The sequence below is a fragment of the Desmodus rotundus genome, chromosome 4 (assembly GCF_022682495.2).
Source record: "Desmodus rotundus isolate HL8 chromosome 4, HLdesRot8A.1, whole genome shotgun sequence".
NCBI classification, from domain to species: Eukaryota; Metazoa; Chordata; class Mammalia; order Chiroptera; family Phyllostomidae; genus Desmodus; species Desmodus rotundus.
In genome coordinates, this window is record NC_071390.1 from 82,896,477 (window position 1) to 82,920,762 (window position 24,286).

The 24,286-nt window shown below is 36.6% G+C and overlaps 1 protein-coding gene across 2 annotated transcripts in view; it reads right to left on the minus strand.

Annotated features, from left to right (window-relative positions):
* KLHL8 (kelch like family member 8) overlaps positions 1-24,286 on the minus strand; it is a 71,520-nt gene that overhangs the window by 12,935 nt on the left and 34,299 nt on the right. For both annotated transcript variants that reach the window (XM_024574751.3, XM_053922527.1), the window contains 4 exons: positions 15,060-15,608; positions 11,510-11,696; positions 1,839-1,982; positions 91-202 (listed from right to left, as the gene is read on the minus strand). In XM_024574751.3, the coding sequence (XP_024430519.1) occupies positions 91-202; positions 1,839-1,982; positions 11,510-11,696; positions 15,060-15,608 (992 nt within the window). The remainder of the gene's footprint in view (positions 1-90; positions 203-1,838; positions 1,983-11,509; positions 11,697-15,059; positions 15,609-24,286) is intronic.

Consider the following 24,286-nt stretch of genomic DNA (forward strand, 5'->3'; position numbering starts at 1 on the left):
AAAAATGTAAAAAGTAAAAAATTATCCCTTTCAATCACAGAAGCTCTATTTTCTACCAAAAAATCAAAATAAATGTCCATGCCGATCTACCTCTTTGTGTTCATTGATGCCTTCATCATCCATTTATTAGTGAGAGGATCAAACATCTCCATGCTACCTAAATGTTCATTTCCATCATGTCCACCTACTGCATACACTTTACCTGTCAAACAAAGAAGTATTTTCATTGGATTCCAAATAAACCTAGTTATTTATATATAATCAATATATGAAGTCTGTCCAGAAAAAGTCTAGCCATTGTTAATATAATAAGAACAATTTACATGACATCAATGTAACCTGGCAGCCAAGGAGAGTGGACTGGAATGCACATGCGTGAACAGAGATGACATCACTGTACTAGTCAGTGGGGGTGGTAGACGCCATTGAATGATCCTGTATACTGTGTGGCCATTGCATTCAAAATGACTGAGCAAGTAGAGCAACAAATCTATATAAATTTTGTGTTAAGCTTGGACATTCCTCCATAGAAACTATTCAGATGATTCAGAAGGCCACAGCTATGGGCAACTGGTGATTGGCAGCTTCATCATGACGACATGCTTGCTCATGTATCACATCTCCTGCAGTTTTTTTGTGAAACATCAAATCACCCAGGTGACTCAGCCCCCCTACAGCCCAGATTTGGTGCCCTGTGACTTCTGGCTTTTCCTAAAACTAAAATCACCTTTGAAAGGGAAGAGATTTCAGACCGTTGATGAGATTCAGGAAAATACGATGGGGCAACTGATGGAGAATGGGAGAACTGTGTGAGGTCCCAAGGTGCCTACTTTGAAGGGGACTGAGGTGTTATTGTCCTATGTACAATGTTTCTTGTATCTTGTATCTTCTTCTCTAAATGTCTCTATTTTTCATATTACATGGCTGGATACCTCCTGGACAGATCTTGTATAGTTAGAACAGCATAATAATTTTCAACAAGTTTTCTTCTGGCCAACATTATGATCAATGTCACTTTTGTAGTCAAGTGAAAATAATGTATGCTGCTACTTAATAAAATGCCTGGAATGTGCTGTTCTACATGGAGTTATTTAAATGCTCAAATGCTATCCCTCTAAGGTTTCCCAACTTTCTTATTACTTGGTAGATACAATCAGTAAACAAGGCTTTCATAGACTATTTAGTAAAATGAAAAAATTCTCTTATGTGACATAAAGAAAATATAAAGCTTAATACAATATGATCAAACTTTTTCTAAATGAAATAAAATAAAATACACAAACAAACTGGAAAGTTATATATCAAAATGTTAACTGTGACAATTTCTGGGTGTTTGGGTTACAGATGATTTTTACTTTTATTAAAATGTTTTATTTTCCAATAAAAGCATTTATGTGTTCATAATCAGAACAAAAGTGATTTTTAAAAGTCTCCTAACAATTTTTCCATGTTTTCTGCAATTAATCATTTTCAGTAACCACTAAAAAAAAAATCTCATTTCAATAATAATTAGATGGGTATAGAAAAAAGCTGATATGTATTTATTACTTGGGTTCAATAAACATTTTTGTTTAGGTTGATTCTTTTGTAAGTATAGTTTATTTTAACTCCCTTTGCCCTGATACTCATCTTCTGAAAAGCAACTATATGCAAGAGACTGTACACTGAGCATCAAAGGGGCATAAAGCAAGTAAATAACTACCAACCAAATATTTTATTGATATACTGAAACATATTTTATCATTTAGCAATTTTCTTATATAAAGAATTCTCAAAGTTCAAATATTTTAAAAGAGCATCGTGATCATGTGATGAGATTTATACAATAGTGATCCCACCTTCCACAGAGATGACACCCACGTGTCGCCTTCGACTATTCATTTCTGGTCCAAAGAACCAACTGTTTTTGTTGATAGAATAGCATTCAATACTGCGAAAAGGGTCACCAGATCCACCTCGACCACCCACACAAAACAGCACACCTAAAGGTAAAGCCACAAACAGAGGTCAAAATCACAGTTGCCAAATTTTTAAAAAATTAATATGAAAAAAGTATTTAGGAAGTTAAAATTTTGATTAATTGTAAAAAAACGAGTTATTTGGGTAACATTCAGTGTTATTACATTATTAGAGATCTCTTTTCTGTTTCTTCTCATTTGGTTTTTCTCAAAGAACAGGACACATTCTTTGTGTCCTATTAGCTACCGCTGATTGCTAACGTCCCATTACAATACAGTTTGATCCTCACCTGCTATGTAAAATTGCTCTCTCTAAGGCCATAATAAGAGCCAATGAACTCTTAATTTCTTACTGAACACAACTGCAACATTTGATCACTGTTTTTTGAGAAATTCCTTAACTCTCTTGGCTTCCCTAATGACGGTTACCTTTTGTGTCTGATCATTTCTCTCTTTCCTATGTTTTTCATGGTTGGTTCATCCTAGGCCTACTTCTCACATAGTTCCTGCTCACACAGGAGAAGTTTATTCCTTTATTTTAAATCCCATCTGTATAATAATGCCTTCCAATTTATATTTGTAAGCCACATTGCCACTTGATGTCCCACAGGCACCCAAACCCAACATGTTCAAAAGGATCTCCCTTCCTCACCTACCTGAACCACCTCTCCCTTCCCTGAGGTGTCCTCCTCCTACCTTGCTATTCCCACTGCCACTGCCTTAGTGCAGGCCCTCATCAGCTGGTACCCACTACTGCAAAGTCCTTATCACTTAGTCGTCGTCTTGCTTTTGGACTGTCAACAGAGTGACCTAATTATAAAGGTTTTTGCAACAGCTTTTCATTACCTACATCAATAGTTTCTTCAAAGTGTTAGCAATGACACTAAATTATACATTTAAAAATGGCAATTTTAATGTTATACAAGCATACTTTTGGAGATACTGTGGGTCCAGTTCCGGACCACCACAATAAAGCCAACATCACAATAAAGCCAGTCACAAGAATTCTTTGGTTTCCCAATGCATATAAAAGCTAAAATGGGGTCTGCCTATGTGTATTTTACCACAATTAACAAGAAACCAAAATTTCAGCATGGTTCAGAATCACCCCAACGGCATAAAACACTGATTGTGGGGCCTAACACCCAAAGTTCCTGATTCAGTAGGTTTGTTGTAGGTTCAAGACTGTATTTCTAACAAGTTCCCAAGTGAATGCTGATGCTACTCGTACAGGCACCACCACTTCCTTCACACTATGAGAACGTCTGCCATATAAGACAAAGCCTCGGCATGGCATAAAGGCCCTGCAGTTTCTAACCTGATTTTCCCCCTCTTTCTCTTAAAACTTCAAGCTCCTGCAACATGGGTATAGTTAGTGCTCATCCTTGATGTTCTGATAGGAACTTAATGGCAACTTTCACTGAATACACTATTTTGAAATGATCTATATTATGCTGGTATTTGTCACCAGAAGCTAAGCTAGGTTAAGACTGTGTGTTAAAGTATTTATGCACTAATAAGAACTAGCATAGTTCCTGGCATGTATTAGGCATTCAATAAATGTAAAATAAACAGAATACCCCTTTCCCTAACTGGCACCCAGAAAACCATCTATTTATTATTAAAAACCAAGACTGAGGTTACTTTTTTATGAAACCTTCTCTGACCCTTGCAAGGTGAAAATTACCACTCTTCTTTGTGCTTCCCGCTATAACTTATGATTAAATCAAAGTATTTGTAATACTTTATGACATTTATTTACTGACATGTCTATTTCCCTAGACCAGACTACAAGTTCTCTCAAAACAGGGATGGCTATTTGTTTGCATTTCTAATGCTAACTAGAACTCAGCACACAGTCGGCACTTAATAAATGTTTGCTGAATGACTGCATAAACGAATGATCAGAACTGCTTGTGCTGTCTTTTCTAACTCATTCAATATTTCAAGTCAGAGAAATTTAAAGTTGGAAGAGACTTTAAAAATCATGCAGTCAAAATTGTTTATAAGTAAACTGAGATCATCAAAAATTAAGAAATCTGCTCAAAATACAGATGTTCAATGGCACTGCTGGAATTATAATCCCAGAATGTAACTGTAATCATTGATGAGGTTTTCTTTAAATGTGAATCAGTATTTTAGCTACACAGGTCACCTAAGATCATGACGTGGGAGAAAAGAAAACAAAGAATGAAGCAAAAAGATCAGGATGCAAATCTTTTCTCTGCTATTTCTCTGTGGGTCCTTGAGCATACTTTTACCCTCTCTGATTCTTAGCCTCATCCATAAAATGGAATAATACCAACTATCTCATAATGAGGATCAAATCCTAGACTGCCAAGATGTTGTCTGAATTCAAACCTAAATCTGAAGAATTTCATTAAATACCTTGACATCCCAAAACAGAATTCACAACTAAAATAAATCTATACTTTAAAGGAATTTAATTATAAAGCAAAATAATTTAATTTATAAAATAATATAAAGTAAAACCAACCGATAAAGAAGGAAAATAAATCAGCAGTCCTTTCCTGTTAAAATTATTTAGAATAACTATACTTCATAGCAGATCTATGACATTCAAACTTTCTTTATACAACCTAGATAAAATCCCACTATATATAATCGAATATTGCCTTCTGTTGTTATTTTAGGCTATCCCATTGGTATCTTTGATAATAACTATATTAAATAGCAGCAAATTTAGAAGAAGTCTCTGGCCAGAGTACTGACACCGGAATTCTTGGACCTTATTTATTCTCCCTCTCTCCCTCATATATTCTTTGTGTTTATAAAGAGTAACATTAAGGAGAACCAAGATGGCGGCGTAGGTAGACACACTGCGCCTCCTCGCACAACCAGAACTGACAGAGAATCGAACAGCAAGGAGGACCAACACCAAGGAAACAGAAAATAATCATTCATCCAGACTGGTAGGAGGGGTGGAGACGGCACTGGGGTGGAGAGGACTCGCGTGGCTGTGGCGGGACTGAGACTGGCGGAGTGTGGGACAAATGGCGCAGGCAGTCCGAGCACTAGCAGACCCTGCAGGCCCACATTTGCACAGATAAACCCAGAGGGCCGGACTCAGAGTGGCGGAGAGTGGGGCAGGCAGAGTGGCGGATAGCACATTGCGGCACCACATTCGCCCACAGATAAACCGGACGAACGGCGGGCAGAGAAGCAGACCGCTGCGCAACCCAGGGCTCCAGCTCGGGGAAATAAAGCCTCAAACCTCTGATTGAAAGCGCCCCTGGGGGTTGGGGCGGCAGGAGAGACTCCCAGCCTCACAGGAGAGGTTGTTGGAGAGACCCACAGGGGCCTAGAGTGTGCACAGGCCCACTTACTCGGGAACCAGCACCAGAGGGGCCCAGTTTGATTGTGGGTAGCGGAGTGAAAGACTGAAATCCGGAGGAGAGTGAAGTGGGCGCCATTGCTCCCTCTCGGCCCCGCCCCCACGTACAGCATCACAGCGCAGCGACCAGCATTACCCCGCCCCGGTGAACACCTAAGGCTCCGCCCCTTAAAGTAACAGACGCGCCAAGACAAAAAAAAAAAAAAAAAAAAATGGCCCAAATGACAGAACACTTCAAAGCTCCAGAAAAAATACAACTAAGCGACGAAGAGATAGCCAACCTATCGGATGCACAGTTCAAAGCACTGGTTATCAATATGCTCACAGACTTGGTTGAATCTATTCGAAAAACAGATGAAAAAATGAAGCCTATGCTAAGAGAAACAAAGGAAAATGTACAGGGAACCAATAGTGATGAGAAGGAAACTGGGACTCAAATCAATGGTATGGACCAGAAGGAAGAAACAAACATTCAACCAGAAAAGAATGAAGAAACAAGAACTTGGAAAAATGAGGAGAGGCTTAGGAACCTCCAGGACACCTTGAAACGTTCCAACATCCGAATTATAGGGGTGCCAGAAGGAGAAGAGGAAGAACAAAAAATTGAAAACTTATTTGAACAAATAATGGAGAACTTCCCCGATCTGGCAAAGGAAATAGTCTTCCGGGAAGTCCAGGAAGCTCAGAGAGTCCCAAAGAAGCTGGACCCAAGGAGGAACACAACAAGACACGTCATAATTACATTACCCAAGATTAAACGCAAGGACCTACGTCCAAGATTACTGTATCCAGCAAAGCTATCATTTAGAATGGAAGGGAGGATAAAGTGCTTCTCAGATAAGGTCAAGTTGAAGAGGCTCATCATCACCAAGCCCTTATTATATGAAATGTTAAAGGGAGTTACCTAAGAAAAAGATCAAAAATAGGAACAGTAAAAATGACAGCAAACTCACAGTTATTAATGACCACACATAAAACAAAAACGAGAGCAAACTAGGCAAACAACTAGAACATGAGGGTTGTCAATAAGGGAGTGGGAGGGGGAGAGGGGGGTAAAGGTACAGAGAATAAGTAGCATAGATGATAGGTGGAAAATAGACAGGGGGAGGGTAAAAATAGTGTAGGAAATGTAGAAGCCAAAGAACTTATAAGTATGACCCACGGACATGAACTATGGGGGGGAATGTGGGAGGGAGGGGGGTGGGCAGGATGGAGTGGAGTGGGGGGGGGAAATGGGACAACTGTAATAGCATAATCAATAAATATATTTAAAAAAAAAAAAAAAAAAAAAAAAAAAAAAAAGAGTAACATTAAGTGAACATGAACTTGGGAAAATATAAAATCTGAAAATTGTGCAAATAAAGGTGAAACTGCATGCCTCCTCAAAAATAAGAGTGTTAGATTTTAAGATTTTAATATGGTCTGTTATACAATGTTAGATTTAGTACCTTTCTTTTGATTTGATAAAATGCAAAAAAACAAATATTTAAGAATGTAGTATGTGTCAAGCTCCATGCTTGGCACTATAGATACAAAACTCAATAAGATACTTATCTGTCTTTGTAGAGCTCAAAATATACCACATAAATGAATTTCAATGCAACATAGTAAAATTTAAAAAATGCAAAAGTGTTCTAAAAGTACAAATGACAGGAACTAATTCTGCTTGAAGAATTAGAAAGAAGTCAAAATAAGAGATATTTTAGCAGGCTCTTCAGAGTGTATAAGATTTGTAATGGCTTTTTTATTTTTATTTTTACTTCTTTTTTCTTTTTCATTGAATTTATTGGGGTGACATTGGTTAATAAAATTATGTTAAGTTTCAGCTGTATAATTCTATATCATCTGCCTAGTGTATTATGTAATGGCTTTTTAAAAAATTGGCATATTGGTAAAACTCTCTGAATCCCGTACAGTAAGAACTCATGGATGATGTCAGAGGAATGGCAGTGTGAGAAATCCCCTTGGCCTCTTCCCTGAAAATTTCAACAATTTGAACAGCTATAACTCACCAAAAGATTCCCTGCTAAAAATATAGGGATGCCTGAGAGATTCACACATTAAAGCATCTAAAGGTGGACAACTGGGAACAAACAGGAGATAAGTAGGGAGAAGGGCTGAGCCACAGATGCAGCCCTCCAGCCAGAAGCTCACAGTGGGGCTCAGCCCAGAGAAGAGAAGAAGCTGGCTGTGAAAGGCAATCCCTTCAGCCAGGAAGAGCAAAGAGATTTGGCGGGCATCTTGGCAAGAGCAAGCAGTATGAGCCAAGGCTGAGCGGAGAGATAATGGGCAAGGACACAGCACTGGGGTACTGGAAACCCAGCCCAGAGTTCTTCTCCCTTTGTCCTTGGTGTAGGGTTGTGGAACACCATTATCCGCAAACCTGAGAACTGGTACTACAGAATAACTATTTTCTCTGAGCAAAGGATGTACTCTGTGACTTGTCCCAGGTCGAGGTAAAGGGGGCACCCGGCAGAGGTCCAAGGTCGCCATTACTGGGAGGGCAAAACAAAGAAAGTGGCTGGGTTCCCCCAGCCAACCCAATCCCATGTATCATGGCTACAGTAACAACAGCCAGAGACAGCTGGCTGGGGTCAGCATTGGAATTTCACTGAGCTAAAAACTTGTGATTTGGTGCCACCTACTGGAAAATAATAGAAAGACACCTTCCTAGTAATCTGTTAGAGAAGTGCCACTCACACACAGATGCCTAGACAGAAGAGGAATCCATCAAATACCATGCATATGGTAACCAAGGTAGTGAGGCAGCACAGAAATAAAGTGAAAAAAATCTACAGAAATCAAACTCAAGCACATCGAAATAGGTGATATAAATAACAGACAATTCAAGACTGCAGTTCTGAAAATACTCAATGAGCTGCAAGAAAATACAGTCAATCTAACATGCTCAGAACACAAATTAACAAACAAAATGAGAACTTTATCAAAGAGACAGAAACTTTAAAAAACAACCAAAAAGAAATTCGGGAGGTGGAGAACTCAATAAAAGAGATCATGAATGAACTAGAGAGCAGAGGAAATAGAGCTGACCAGATAAAGGAAAGAATGAGTGATACCAAAAAAAAAACAACCTAGAAATGATGCAGAGGGAAAGAGAGAGACTTGGGTATAAAAGATGAAAGAACTCTGAAAAGTACCTGACTCCATCAGAAACAGCAATATAAGAATAATAGAAGCACCCGAAGAAGAAGAGAGAGAGAAGGGAACAGACAGCCTGTTCAAACAAATAGTTGATAAGAACTTCCCAGAACTATGGAAAGAGCTACATCCTCAAATCCAAGCAGAAAACAGAATACCTAGTTACCTTAATCCAAAGAGGCCCTCTCCAAGGCCCATTGTTAAAAAAAACTGTCAATAATTAATTACAAAAAAAAAGAATTCTCAAGACACCCAGGGAAAAGAATAAAGTAACCTATAAAGGAAAGTCAATTAGGTTATCATGAGACTTCTCAGCAGAACTCTACAAGCCATAAGAGTGGAACCAAATATTCAAACTACTGAAAGAGAGAAATTACCAGCCAAGAATAATATATCCAGCCAAGTTATTCTTTAGATATGAAGGAGAAATAAAGAATTTTCCAGACATACAGAAGCTGAAGGAATTTATCACCAGAAGATCTCCACTGCAGGAAATACTCAAGGGGGTTATTCTACCTGAAACAAACAATAAAAGATCACAAAACAATGAGTAAGATTACCAACAAACTTATAAATAGAGATTGTTTGTCACAACAAAAACATAAAAGAAGAGCGGGTAAAGGCCTGAATTTGCAAACAAGGATGGAAATCAGATGCATTCAGAAGAAAAAGGACTACTGTGTATATGAAACTTTCTTTTTCATAAACCTAATGGTAATCACACACAAAAACCCAAAACTGAGACACATAGCTATTGATAAAAAGAGGAAACAAAGGAAAGAAGTGTGAAATACCACCAACAAAAACAACAGACAGAAACACAAAGGAAAAGAACCAATGGAGACACAGAGCTACCAGAAAACAAAGATAAAACGGCTATAGGAAATCCTCATATATAAGTAATTACCATACATGTAAATGGACTGAATGCACCAATAAAGAGGCACAGTAGCAGACTGAATAAAAAAACAAAACCCAACCATATGCTGCCTCAGGAGACACAGGTAAGCTGCAAAGACAAAGTTAGACTCTAAGCGAAATGGTAAGAAATGATTCTCCAGACAAATAACATCCACAGAAAAGCAGGTGTAGCCATACTTACATTTGACAAAATAGATTTCAAGTTAACAAAGGGAACAAGAGACAAAGATGGACATTTTATAATGATAGAGAGGACACTACATCAAAAAGACATAATACTTTATATGCACTCAATCAGGGAACACGAAAATACATAAAATAACTACTAACAGAACAAAAGGGAACAACTGACAAAAACACAATCATAGTTGGGGACCTTAATACTCCACTGACAGGTCTTGATAGATTATCCACACAAAAATCAATAAAAATACTGGCCTTAAGTAAGAAATTAGAACAAATGGACATAACTGACATTTACAGAGCCTTGCATCTGTTGATTCATCAGAACATCAGATTATACATTCTTCTCTAGGGTACATGGAATATTCGCAAGGACTGGCCAAATGTTGGGTCACAAAACTAACCTCAACTAGCCTCAACAAAATTTAAGAAGATTGAAATTATACCAAGCATATTCTCTGACCACAATGCTTTAAAGTTAGAAATCAACTGCAAAAAGGAGTAAAGAAATTCACAAATATGTGGAGATTAAATAACATATTACTAAAAAATGACTTAGTCAAATAAAAAATTTAAAAAAGTGAGATTAAAAGATATTGAGAAAAATGAGAATGACAATACAATATAGCAATACTTCTGGGATGCAGCGAAAGCAGTAAAAGAGGGAAATTTATATCAGTACAGGTCTAGTTCAAGAAACAAGAGAAATCACAGGTAAACAACCTAATATTACATCTTAAAGAACTACAAAAAGAACAGAAGCAATCCAAAGTAAGCAGAAGGAAATAAAAATTATAACAATTGAATAAAATAGAGAACAAAAACACTATAGAAAAAATTAATACAACAAAGAGCTGGCTCTTTGAAAATATTAATTAAATTGACAAATCCCTGGTAGACTCACTAAGGACAAAAGAGAAAAGACTAATATAAACAAAATCATAAATGAAAGAAATTACCACAGATATCACAGATATACAAAGGTTCATACTAGAATATTATGAAAGACTATATGCCACCAAATTCAACAACCTAGAAGAAATGAGTAAGTTCCTACAGACATATGTCCTTCCTAGCCTGAATCAAGAACTGGAAAATCTAAATAGACCAATCAACAGTGAGGAACCTGAAAGTACAACCATCAAAAATCTCCCAAAATGTAAAAGTCCAGGACCAGGTAGGTAGCTTCACTAGTGAATTCTACCAAACACTCAAAGAAGATTTGATACCTATCCTTCTCAAACTCTTCCAAATAGCTGAAGAAGAGGCAATACTTCCTGACATGTTTTGTAAGGCCAACAGAATCCTGACGCCAAAACCTGGCAAGGATCACATAAAAAAAAGAAAACTACAATATCTTTGATGAATACAGATGCAAAAATCCTAAACAAAATACTAGCAAGCTAAATACAATATGTTTAGAAAATAGTTTGTCATGATCAAGAGGGGTTCACTCCAAAGGCACAAGATCATTCGACGCACACAAATTGATGAATGTATTGGGTTGGCCAAAAAGTTGGGGTTCCCCCCCGTAAGATGGCTGTTGTAGCTCTTAGGGGTCTTTAACTTTTTTTGAAATAATTTTGTTAGACTGTATTGTGACAGCTGTCATATCAGCATGCATTTTTTAAAAACGTAAATTAGTGAATTTTTGTGTAGCCATTTTAATACTGATCCTATTAACCACTGTCACCTCAATAAATTTAATTTAAGAAGTCATTAACTATCCAGTGTTTCCCAATCCCCATTACTATTTCCAAGATGCAGTTGATATAATATTTAAAAAAAAGAATTCATAAATAACTTTATTTGCCAATTATTCTTCTAAGGCAATCAGATATTAATCATTCAGTTAAGACTGGGCAAATATAACCAACCCTCAGATACAACAAAGATCATTCCAGCAGAGTTGATAAACGAGTAATTTAATTACCAGCGGTATGCTTCCTTGGTGTAGTCCGAACAGAGTATTCAAAGTCAGGTACTGCTCTGCTACTCAAGTGAAGGTGGTAATTTCTTGCTTCATCCAATAAATCTCTACATTTTAGATTTTGCTTGACAATCTGTTCTTTTGCCACAACACCCATAAGAAAATCCACTGGCAACAGCGGCAAACGAACCTAAGATCATGAATATTTGTGGATATAAATTTAACTTGTAACTGGATCACTCATTCTCTACTTCAACTGCAGTACATTATATTCTATTTAAAATTGATTTTACATAGACAGAGGAAGGGAAAGAGAGAGAGAGAAAAACATAGGTTTGTTGTTCTACCCATTTATACATTCATCAGTTGACTCCTGTAGGTGCCCTGAAACGGTATTGAACCCACAACCTTAGGGTATTGGGACAACCTTCATCAACTGAGCTACCTGACCAGGGCCCACTGCAGTATATTACCTTTTACTTCATAAAGACTTAAAACACAATGTACCAAGTTCTAAAGCAATTTCCAGTAGGTCTGAACTAACAAAATTAGATTACATGGTAAATATATCCTCCCTTTTTAAATGCGGCTATAAGTAGACTAAATGAAGTAATTCAATTGTCTTCATTCAAGTTTCTTACTTCCAATAATAGTCATAATTAGAAGGCCCCTTGCTGCTAAAGAAAAGGCACAATCAAAACAAAATTGCTGTTGCTATTTTGTTCATTAAAGCTCAGACTGAACATATGAAAATGTGATCTATTTCTTAAACACAAAAACATTCAGATCTGAAACAAATAGGTGTTGTTTCCTTTAAATTAATTACCTTGGAAAGTTACTGTATTTTGCTGTGTATAATGCACACTTTTTTGCCCAAATTTTTGAGGGAAAAACAAGGATGCACATTATACATGGGTAGTATTAATTTCATATCTATATAAATGTTTTTAATTCTTTTATATGCTTATGCACTAAAAATGTAACTCTAGACAGAAATAACAATATCCATATGCAAAATAATACGCAGGAATATCATAATCGGTTTTGTTGAACTTAACAACAAACTTGCAATGAAAGCAGTTTCGGCCAATCATTCAATGAAATGAAATGAAGATCGATGTATTTTATCTACAGAGTAAGACAGATGATGCCTGATTGTTATCCACTTGGTAAGATAGGTGACGCCGACTTTTTTACCATAGGGTGAACAGCGTGACATTTCTGTTCATACACTTTTAGGCGGGAGAAATGATTGGAAAATCCCTTAGAAAATGTTGAAACAGTTTTTGTACACTGCAAGCTTTAAGCTAAAAGTTACTAAAGATGCTAAAAAGCCCAGCAACAGAGCTGCCAAGAGACACTTTGGACCTGCTCCCACAGACAGTGACATCAGATTGTGGATGCAACAGGAAGAAAAGCTTCTTCAGATGCCAAGACAGAAGAAGGCAATGTGAAGGAAACCTCCAAAGTGGCCAGAGATGGAGCAGGAGGTGAAGACCTGGATTCTGGAGCAGCGTCAAACTGGGATCTCTGTTTCAACCAAGATGGTACAAGAAGGTAAAAGGATTGCACAAGAAAAAAATTGATCATTTCTCAGGGACACCTAAATGGTGCTTTAGAAGGTTTGAACATGAGGACAGGAACAAAACTTGCCCCAAAATTTCCAGCAGCCTATGAAAATCAAATTTTGGAATTTCATTCTCATGTTTAATCTTTGAAAGACTTACAACTCTGAGCTGTCCCAAATCGCCAATATGGATGATGTCCCACTCATATTTGATGTGCCATCCAACAGAACTGTGGACGTGAAAGGAGCAAAGATGGTGGCTGTCAAAACTAGTGGTCATGAGAAAACACATTTTACTGTTGTTCTAGCCAGTTGTGCAGATGGGACAAAGCTACCACCTATGATCATCTTTAAAAGAAAAACATTTCCAAAAGAAAAGATTCCACGTGGAGTTATTGTCCATGTGCAAGAAAAAGGAAGGATGAATGAAGAAGGCATGAACCACTGGTTTAACAAAGTCCGGTCACCAAGGCTTGGAGGATTACTTAAGAAACCAGTTTTGCTTGTTTTTGATCACTTCAAAGCCCACATTACACAAAGTGCAAAAGCAGTCACAGTGGACTTGAAAACCCAACTTGTGGTGATAACCTGGTGGGCTAACCAGCCAACTGCAACCTCTTGATGTGTCAGTAAACAAGCCATTTAAGAAAGAGTGGACATTGTAGATGCAGTCAGCTGGTAATGATTTAACACCTACAGGCAGGATCAAGAAAGCACCCATTGCTGAGGTTTGTGATTGGATCCTAAGATTGTAGAAGGTGTCAAGAAGGAAGTGGTTTTGAAATCGTTTAAAAAATGTGGCATCAGCAATGCTATGGATGGACTGAGGACGATGAAACGTACCGGGATGAGGACAGTGACTCTTCAGAAGACACTGGTAATGTAGAAATTGAAGTCGACATTCCCTCTAATATTGACAGTGATGAAGAGTTCTTGGTCTTCTATGATGCATAAATATTGTACATTTGTTACTGGTACATAAAATTTCTTGTACTTTGTATCTGTTCTTGTGTTTTGTAATTATTTGTTACATAAAATTTGTTGTACCATAATATGTTCAAAAATAAATGCTAAAATTCCTTTATAATACAAAAAACAAATAAAACGTAAATAAATAAATAATTGAATTAAAAAATTAAAAGATTTTTTTCCTGCAAGTTGGGCCAAAAATGTGGGTGCACATTATACACGGCAAAATATGGTGTATACTGTATACACCATAGGATGTAACATGTAACTTCATGCATTCACAACAAGCTCTAGCCACCATACAGTATACACATATTGTATACTGTATCAAGGATGCATCCCCTCATTTAGTAGAAGAACTTACCATTCCTCTCAAAGAAGCATTGATTTTCTAGTGGATTAAAGAGATCATCAAACCCAGTAATACTATTTTGAGTTAAAAGCATACACACACAATAAGAACATATAGCTGCAAGATAATAAAACTTTTTGTTTTTGTTGAAAAATTTGTTTTCAAAGTACTTCTAAGGCCTACTTATTATCCAAGTAACATCTGTTGACAGTAAACACAAATGATTAAAATAGACACACATTTCTGAGATTTAAAAAGTAAAATTGGGTGAGGGAAGAAAATGGGAAGTGATATCTTGTAATTCTTTCCAGATCAAATCTATATGCATTAGGAATGAGTGTACTTTCATTAGCAAAGTAATTTAGTAGAAATTTCATTAAAAATAATAGCTGTGAATTAATTTTGAGCAGTCTCCTCAAAACCATTTTCTAATACCATAAAGTATTCATTACTACTATCTCAGAGGGATATTTTAAATATTAGTTTAAAGAGCAGAGAATGGTATTTCTAATTCAAATATAACAAATTCAGATTTATCATTTAATATAGTGAGTAAATAAGAGAGTAAGAATCAATGGATAATTTACACCTTTCATGACAAATGAAACATGTTGATTTGCTTCTGTATCATTCATTTCTATACACAATCTCATTTCAGTCCCTACCTGTGCAAGTGTTTCATCCAACCACTTGGAATGATGCTGAGGATTGGCAAGAAGCCACTTGATGGCTGCATTATAGACCTGTTTTTCATTCTCAATATTTAGATCACTGGAGGACAATAGCTTATGGAGATGCTGGGGTGACACACTTGCAAAGTCTTCACACTCCACTACTTCAGTAAAATGCTCACAGGCATACTGATCCGCCATGTCCATTAAGTCTATTCGATTGTGACTTTCTGCAAAGGCTCTTACTGCCAAGCAGTTGGAAGGATGAAAATGTAACTTCATGTATTCACAACAAGCTCTAGCCACCAGTTCAACCTGTAGAATACAGGCTGCATATAAGAGAGGCTGGACATTGTCCACAGTCAAAGTGAGCCGTGAAGAGTAGACAAACTTTACCAGGTCTTCTATTGCATCACCATCAAAATCTCTAATCTCAATCACTGTTTGCTTAGCTTCAGCCATTTCTGAGAGAAACATGGCTCTGAAGTAGGGAATAACACAAGCCAATACCAGTTTGTGACAAGAGATTAACTTTGAGCCAACCTGTTCAAAACAAACAAAAAGAGACCCAGTTTAATATCATAATTAGTTTTAGATCAGCTATACCAGGGACAATAACTCCAGAAAAATCTAGTATATTTGGTTTTAACAATGTAATTCTTCGGTCACTTCACTTGTTTTTAATATAGGCCAATTTCTTAAAATCAGGTAATTTTCTTCCCTCAAATTAGCCACTTATCTTTTATACATGTATCTGTGTGTGTGTGTATAATGTATATACAGTAAACTATGATATAACATTGTATAAGTTTAAGGTATACAACATAATGATTTGATATATGTAAATATTATGAAATGATTACAATGTTTAGTAAACGTCCATTGCCTCACACAATTACACTTTTTTCTTTCCTTGTGATGAGAAGTTTTAAAGACATTAGCAACTTTCAAATATTCTGTCCAGTATTATTCACTATAGTCATCATGTCAGGAACTATTTAAGTTCTTTTCATATATTCACTCACTCAGTTGTCCCAATGCTCTATGATTACATACTATTATTATCCAAAATTTATCAGTGGGGAATTTTGAAGCACAGAGTAAATAAGTCAATATTTAGTAGTATTTTCTATGACTTAACTGAGGGTTTTTTTTAATCATTCCTGGCTTATTTTGAAATAATGTATTTTATATAAAAATAATAAAATCACTGAAATCTCACTACCTTAATTATTGAAAGATTAGACTGGTTGCAATAATTTGCCATTACAAATGACCCAGTAATGAACTTTGTTGAAACTGAACCTTTGTCTACATTCCCTGTTATTTCCTACAGATAAATTCCTAAAAATAGAAGTCCTGCTTCAAAGAATAGGTACAATTTGGATGCATTCTGCTAAACTGTCCATTTTAAATCAACCTACAATATCTGTGCCATATTCTGAGTGTTAACTTGTTAAGAAATACTTGCCAATTTGTTGAGGGAAAATATTATCTCATTATTTTAGTTTATCTTTCTTTAACTAATACAACTGATTCATTCATACATTGTAGGCTATTTGTATTTCTTCTATAAACTTTTTTTCTATGACTTTTTTTCTTATTTGTTTGTAAGAGCACATACATTGAGAGTATTAGTCATCTCTCTCAAATATACTTCAAATTTTTGTGTTTTATAGTGTGTTTTTAAATTTTATTCCCCCCTATAGGTTTTTATATAATTAAATCAATCTTTTATTTATGACTTCTGTTTTTGGTACTATGCTTGAAATAGGAGTCATTCTATTGGAGTCATAAGTATTTAAGTATTTTTTCTAGTATTTTTTAATGTTTCACACCACAATTTTTATTTCTATCTGGAAGTTCTGGATACTGAATAGACAGGTATTGTCTTTTTCACCTAGTAGTTATCCAATTTTCCCAGCACTTTATATTGAATAATCAATGAGTATAAGTAATAGAATAGTAGTGTTTTGGCAACTTTCCTGTTTTCATGTAGCATTTGATTATATAATACACTTATAGTAGTGTCTCATTATTTGGGAACTAATTTTAAAATAAGAACTTCTAAAGAAGGCCCAAGGAATGTTACAATATATAAACAGTTCTGCTTAAAAAATGTCCTTGCCCAACTTTTTTTTCATTGATTTAGAGGAAAAATGAATAGCGTACATTTCAACAAATGATTATTTGTCATATACACTATGTTAAATTTTTTTAAAGAATTTGTACGGTAGGGTTTAGATTCTACTGAATCTCAAAAACTACACTAAAGTAGAAAGCTTGGCATGTTTTCAAATTCACTTCAGCCTTAATGAGATCTAAAATCTGATATCAAACATTTTCAGAATAGCCTTAATATATCCCTTTTCTGAATTATGTGCACACACCACCACTGAGATTTGGTTTTTATACAAATATCTGTAAATCTCACATAGCATACACCTGCTTGATTAAACAACTTGCCAACATTCTACTACATAACAGTATGATAAAATAAGAGTTCTAAAATTTCCAGATAGACATTATTTTAACACTGCCTTCTCATCCAAGCTGTACAAATCAACAGTCCATAAGTTATCTTCATGTTGTTTATGATAAGGTTCTTTCCCTTCTGTATGTTTTAATTTTAATTTCTTAATTCAAATAAACAAAAACATTTTTGTGTGCATATTTAATACACACACAAAACACACATACACAATCACACCCCTATGTACCCCTTGGGTAGAATAAATGATGGGCAGAATAAATACCCATCTTAATTTTAAAAAGAGCCTTGAGCAATGTCTATGATATAGGAACATCAAAAAAATAGCCTTTTTATTAATTTTTTGTTTTTATTTTTTTATTATTTTTTAACATATTTATTGATTATGATATTACAGTTGTCCCATTTCTGCCCCTTCACTCAACTCCATCCTGCCCACCCCCTCCCTCCCACATTCCCCCCCTATAGTTCATGTCCATGGGTCATAATTGTAAGCTCTTTGGCTTCTACATTTCCTACACTATTCTTACCCTCCCCCTGTCTATTTTCCACCTATCATTTATGCTACTTATTCTCTGTACCTTTCCCCCCCTCTCCCCCTCCCACTTCCCTATTGATAACCCTCCATGTGATCTCCATTTCTGTGGTTCCGTTCCTGTTCTAGTTGTTTGCTTAGTTTGCTTTTGTTTTGGTTTTAGGTGTGGTTGTTAATAACTGTGAGTTTGCTGTCATTTTTACTGTTCATATTTTTTATCTTCTTTTTCTTAGGTAACTCCCTTTAACATTTTATATAATAAGGGCTTGGTGATGATGAACTCCTTTAACTTGACCTTATCTGAGAAGCACTTTATCTTCCCTTCCATTCTAAATGATAGCTTTGCTGGATAGAGCAATCTTGGATGTAGGTCCTTGCATTTCATGACTTGGAATACTTCTTGCCAGCCCCTTCTTGCCTGTAAGGTCTCTTTTGAGAAATCAGCTGACAGTCTATGGGAAGTCCTTTGTAGGTAACTGTGTCCTTTTCTCTTGCTGCTTCTAAGATTCTCTCCTTCTGCTTAATCTTGGATAATGTAATGATGATGTGCCTTGGTGTGTTCCTCCTTGGGTCCAGCTTCTTTGAGACTCTCTGAGCTTCCTGGACTTCCTGGAAGTCTATTTCCTTTGCCAGACTGGGGAAGTTCTCGTTCATTATTTGTTCAAATAAGTTTTCAATTTCTTGCTCTTCCTCTTCTCCTTCTGGCACCCCTATAATTCGGATGTTGGAACGTTTCAAGATGTCCTGGAGGTTCCTAAGCGTCTCCTCATTTTTTTGAATTCTTGTTTCTTCATTCTTTTCTGGTTGGATGTTTCTTTCTTCCTTCTGGTCCACACCATTGATTTGAGTCCCAGTTTCCTTCGCATCACTATTGGTTCCCTGTACATTTTCCTTTGTTTCTCTTAGCATAGGCTTCATTTTTTCATCTGGTTTTCGAACAGATTCAACCAATTCTGTGAGCGTCTTAATAACCAGTGTTTTGAACTGTGCATCTGATAGGTTGGCTATCTCTTCCTCGCTTAGTTCTATTTTTTCTGGAGCTTTGAAGTGTTCTGTCATTTGGGCTTTTTTTTTTTTTTATCTTGGCGTGTCTATTACTTAAAGGGGCGTAGCCTTAGGCGTTCCCTGGGCAGGATAACACTGGTCGCTGCACAGTGATGCTGTACGTGGGGGAGGGGCCGAGAGGGAGCAATGGCCCCCGCTCCAGTCTGCTGGATCTCAGTCACTCCCTCCGCTACCCATAATCAAATTGGGCCCCTCTGGTGCTGGTTCCCGAGTAAGTGGGCCTGTGCACACTCTAGGCCCCTGTGGGTCTCTCCAACGACCTCTCCTGTGAGGCTCGGAGTCTCTCCTGCTGCCGCCCCAACCCCCATGGGCGCTTTCAATCAGAGGTGTGAGGCTTTATTTCCCCGCGCTGGAGCCCTGGGTTGCGTGGTCTGCTTTGCTCCCGGCCATTCGTCCTGGTTTATCTGTGTGCGAGTGTAGGGCTGTGGGGTGCTACCCGCCTCTCTGCCTGCCTGGTTCTCCGCCACTCTGAGTCCGGCCCTCTCGGTTTATCTGTGTGAGAATGTGGGGCCGCAGGGTCTGCTAGTGGTCAGACTGCCTGCCCCTTTCGTCGCCAGTCTGGGTCCCGCCACAGCCACGCGAGTCCTCTCCGCCCCGGTGCCCGTCTCCGCCCCTCCTACCAGCCTGGATGTATGTTTCTTTTTTATCTACTTGGCATTGGACTTCCCTGCCATTCGATTTTCTGTCAGTTCTGGTTGTGCGAGGAGGCACAGTGTGTCTACCTACGCCGCCATCTTGGTTCTCCTATTAATTCTCTTTTGACACTATATAGTTTCACTATATTGTTGAAAGTTTATCTCTACACTTTCCTTCTCTGGTACAAAAAAAACTTCACCAGAAGTTTAGAATTAAAAGAAATTAAAGTCTGTAGACTGGATGTTTAAAATTAGGTGAAAAATACACAAACTACAAAATATAGACATCACTATACAATTTAAAATGATATAAATAAATACTACATTATGCATCATTGATGCCAGCAAGCTTTCTAATTTATATTCTTTTTTTAAAAATCAGATCAGTGAACATATGAATAATTCAAGATGCTCAAGGGAAAAACATGTCAAGCTTAAACTTTTGTGAAATATGTAGAATATCAACATTAATAATACGATCCCCATTTTTTATAAAAACTTGAAATACAAACTATAAATCACAACCTTGAGTATTTTTCCATAGATTACCCAATAGGGAACAAAATAAAATGAAACAATGATTTTTAGATTGGTAAAGCACTTCCCTTTCAACACAGTGAGAAGGAAAAAGGGGGAGTCATGCATCCTTAATTTTAATTGTTGATACCACATTTAGGTCCAACCAGAAACACTATATGAAAAAAAGTAGACCTCTGTTTGAAAGTATAAATGATATTCTACTGAATTATGAGGTAAAATGAACTAAAACGATAAATTAAATAACATTAAATAAACAAAGAACATCAAAATTTCATTATCAGATCTGACTTGCAAAATGAACCTATATTACATAAAAAGGTCATTTACTTTTCAAGTTTTCTTTCCTCCCCCCTCCTCCTATACAGCATATATTTGATGTATAAAACCAAGAAAGCACGGAAAAGTAAAAGGAAAAAAATTTACTCAAGAAATACTGTCAACTTGTAACCGAGCAAACCAGGGCTAGGCCATGTGGTGCCCTGATACATGACCCAACAATTAGTGTTGAAGGAAATAGGTTTTTATTTATAGGATTCCAACCTCAGGGAGGCTGACAGCACTCCTGCCCAGAGCCCTCCTCTCTCATGAGATCTAGCACTTCCCACACTCCCCAAAAGACTATCAGCCAAAATCATGCCCAGAAGTTCCCTACATCCTTATCTGTTCTTAAGCCAGCTATGCAAACAGGTCTCCATCCCCTCTGAAATGTGCACTTATGAGTTTCAGAGTCATCATCCTCTTGCAGTAGCTCTCTCCCTCCAGATCTGGGGTACATTGTTCTCAGCCACCCTGTACTGGTTCAGGGAAACACGTTACACTGGGTCATGGTGGACTCAAGGGAGGCACACCCCTCCAAGAGAGTGGCTTCTCCATGAGTCTTTTAGAGAAGCAGAAGCCTGCGGCTCAGCATTCCCGGTCACAGTTCCGTTCAGCTCCAAGCATCTCCCACAAATCCATGCTTGTTTAGGCAGGTCCCCACAGAGCTCCATCAGCTTTCTCCTTATACTCTTTCCTCCTGCATGGCTTCTTCCTCCTCTCTTTCAGATCTCATGGCAGAATCCCCTTCTCTTTCAGTCTGCTCTTATTTCAAATACTCGGCCTGGAACTTACTATGTGACCTCATATCTGCGCCCTCCTATGATGTGCTACTTTTGCCAGTTCCCCTGTATCTTTTACCTTCTTTCAGTTGCCATCTTTAGTCAGAGCAAGACTAAAAATGTGTCATGCAGTGACATGCAGCATCCACTTCCCCTGGCTATGTCACAGGTCACTAGACACTCTTAAAGTCAAGTACACCTTTGCCCTGGGCAGTAGCACAGCTATTACCTTGCCATTGTTATGCAAAGCATCTTAAATGCCATATCATTCATTCCCCCTTCCCCCAATAGAGGTTTGCGGGGAATATGCTCTGCTATTTTTGGGGATTCCTATGCTGTACTCAGTTACAAACTTGCTATTATATTTCCTTCAAACCTTTTTCTATGCATTTTGAACATAACTGAGATTGTACTGAGATTGTTTCCTAAGTTTTCCCTTCCCCAAGTTTCTGAAAATTTTTCTAAGCTTCATTCTTATTGGCCATATACTATTTGAAACAGTGGATGTAACACAGTTTATTTAATCACTCTGATATCAGCCATTTAGATGTTTCCATATTTTAAATAAAAGCAGTATCTTAGAACAAAATTTTTTTTCAGCATTTTTGAATATTGCCTTGAGATAAAATCTGAAAAGCAGAATTAATGAATCAAAAACTGTAAGCTTTTTACAGTTCTCAATACATACTGCCAAACTGTCCATGAAAAACAATGAGCCAATTTACCTATCCAGTGTTTGAGAATACCCCCTTCATCAAAATTGAAAAACAGTCCTGGCTGGTGTAGCTCAGTGGATTGAGAGCAGGCCTGCAAACCAAAGGGTGGGCAGTTCAATTCCCAGTCAGGGCACATGCCTGGGTTGCAGGCCAGGTCCCCTGTAGGTAGGGGGTGTGAGAAAGGCAACCACACATTGATGTTTCTTTCCCTCTCTTTCTCCTTCCCCTCCCTTCTCTCTAAAAATAAAAAACATTTAAAAAAATAAAATTTCAAAAGCAGTAAATGTTTTAAATATTCAATATGTTGATAAGTAAACAAATTTTCATTGATTTTAGCTATGTTTAAAACTTTTTAAAAAACTGGCTATCCTATGAACCATTCTTTTGCAAACTAGTTGTTTTACATAGGTTCATTTCATTTCTAAGTTTTAATTATATAATCTCACTAACACAGATTGTTAAAAATAATTTTACAAACATATCAAAATATTTTTAAATCACTAAAACAAAAACTAAGGTATTTTAGGTCGACATGTTTATAATTATGCCATAAACAGTAACTGAAGTGTTTGAGAACTACACTGAAATAAAAGTGCAGAAGACACACAGTGGAACAGAAATGAAGACTGCAGGGGAAAAAACCCTATATAACCACGATTCCTTTTATGTACATCTATAAACGTTGTGTTCTAATTTTTCAGTTTGATCCCTTTCAATTTTGCCCTTTTAAGTTAAATAGCTTCTCTTCAATAATTCACCAATTTTAATGAGTTTGAGTACCCCAAAATGTTTTATTGCTAAGGTCATGGAAGAGTTAAATGTTTAAAACTCAAGATAATCTTAGCTTGCAGCGAATCACCATATCACAATGTCTAGCCACATTTACTATTCTATAATCTTAACTAATTGTACTGAATTAATTTTAAAAATCTACACAATGGAAATAATTTAGACAGCATTTTGAAGGTCAAATAAGGACCTAGGAATATAAAGAGTTAAATACCCCTCTTTTAAAAAATAATTAACATTTATTACTCATACAGTCTGTGGGTATCAAATTTGAGAACAGCTCAGATGGGTGGTTCTGGCTTGGGGTGTCTCTCCTGAGATTTCTTTTCTTTTCTTTTTTTTTAGTAATTCTTTTTTATTGTAAATACCATTCTTCTAAGCAACATGGAAAAAAAATCAAAATATTGACTTATTTACCAGTTGAATGGAGTGATCATTTTATTAGACTTCTTAACATAGAATGCTTAAGTGTTAAATATAGGATTACTTTCTCCTTTATCACTTCTCTTTCATTAGATTACAATATGTCTGCTTTTCCATTAGGAGTTAACTGTTACATCAATAAGGGTAATATGTTAAGATTTCTATCTCTCAGAAGTATATTATTATAATGTAGTTCACATATTTTTTTTCTGCAATCTTTCAGAGTACTTATTCTACTTGATAGCAAATAATAACATGTAGAGCCTTGAAAATGTGTTTTAGAATCCTACAAATATTTATTTTTTAAAAGCATTTATTTTAAAAAAACATTTATTTTTTAAAAATCACAGAAATGTGCACTTTCAAAAAAGAGAAGCCAAAAAATGTAAATACAACACAGATTGGTTGAATCAGGAGGTAATAAAAGGGGCTGTTTTACTCTGATAATCTCTAATTAACCTCTTGAGGCAAAATTAACTATGATCTTTCATAAGGACAATGACATTTCCTCAAACTACATAAAGCATGAGTAAAAGCATTTTTGTAAATGCTACTCTTGTTGATTTATAACATATAAACTAAACATTGTAAGTGCTACGCAATACTTCTCCAAGAAAATTTCCTCCTGCCCTTTCACCAACCAAATTGTTGCCCTGAAGAGGCTTTCTCCATATATAATTTTAGAACTGCTGCTGGATATAGTTTAAAATACTTTTCACTAATAAACATAATAATATATAAACAAGTTTTGCCTCTCCATGGAGTGACCTTAATATATAATCTATGTGAAGTTTCTCCAATCACCTCTCACCTCTCACACATAATAGATCCTTCTCCTATGCTTCCATAAAAATAACATAAAAGTTACAATCACTAAATTGTATTCTAGTTAGCTTTGTATGTGCCTATGTCTGGCTAGTACAGGTATTA